Raw genomic sequence first — 901 nt, 5'->3', positions numbered from 1 at the left:
ATAAATTGGCGGGAATCGGTGGAAACATTGGCGGAAATCGGTGGATAAATTGGCGGAAATCGGAGGAAAAATTGTCGGGAATCGGTGGAAAAATTGGCGGGAATCGGTGGAAACATTGGCAGAAATCGGAGGAAAAATTGTCGGGAATCGGTGGAAACATTGGCAGAAATCGGTGGAAAAATTGGCGGAAATCGGAGGAAAAATTGTCGGGAATCGGTGGAAAAATTGGCGGGAATCGGTGGAAACATTGGCAGAAATCGGTGGAAAAATTAGCGGAAATCGGAGGAAAAATTGTCGGGAATCGGTGGAAACATTGGCAGAAATCGGTGGAAAAATTGGCGGAAATCGGAGAAAAAATTGTCGGGAATCGGTGGAAAAATTGGCGGGAATCGGTGGAAACATTGGCAGAAATCGGTGGAAAAATTGTCGGGAATCGGTGGAAAAATTGGCGGGAATCGGTGGAAAAATTGGCGGGAATCGGTGGAAACATTGGCGGGAATCGGTGGAAACATTGGCAGAAATCGGTGGAAACATTGGCAGAAATCGGTGGAAAAATTGGCGGAAATCGGAGGAAAAATTGTCGGGAATTGGTAGAAAAATTGGCGGGAATCGGTGGAAAAATTGGCGGGAATCGGTGAAGAAATTGGCGGGAAATTTTTTTTGGTGAATGGGGGTGGTAAAACATGTTGAAAATGTGAGTTGTGAGGCCATTGTGGTGGTTGTTATGTCAAATCTTGTGTTGGAAATTGTACTGATGATGATGTCTTCGAGGATGTTGATGATGATGATGACGTTGTAGTTGATGATAATGATGTTATTGTTGGTGATGATGATGCTGTTGTTGGTGATGATGATGCTGTTGTTGGTGACGATGATGATGTTGTTGGTGGTGATGATGACG

General features: G+C 44.4%; 1 protein-coding gene across 1 annotated transcript in view; it reads left to right on the top strand.

Moving 5' to 3' along the window:
- The window catches only part of HELRODRAFT_184394 (hypothetical protein), a gene marked incomplete at both ends in the record, with an annotated part of 7,476 nt that continues 6,575 nt past the window's right edge, over nucleotides 1–901 (top strand). Inside the window, one exon of the mRNA XM_009024166.1 lies at nucleotides 1–634. Within this exon, the coding sequence (XP_009022414.1) occupies nucleotides 1–634 (634 nt within the window). The remainder of the gene's footprint in view (nucleotides 635–901) is intronic.

Source organism: Helobdella robusta, assembly GCF_000326865.2.
Source record: "Helobdella robusta unplaced genomic scaffold HELROscaffold_393, whole genome shotgun sequence".
Taxonomy (NCBI): domain Eukaryota; kingdom Metazoa; phylum Annelida; class Clitellata; order Rhynchobdellida; family Glossiphoniidae; genus Helobdella; species Helobdella robusta.
This window is presented reverse-complemented; position numbering and strand designations above follow the sequence as displayed.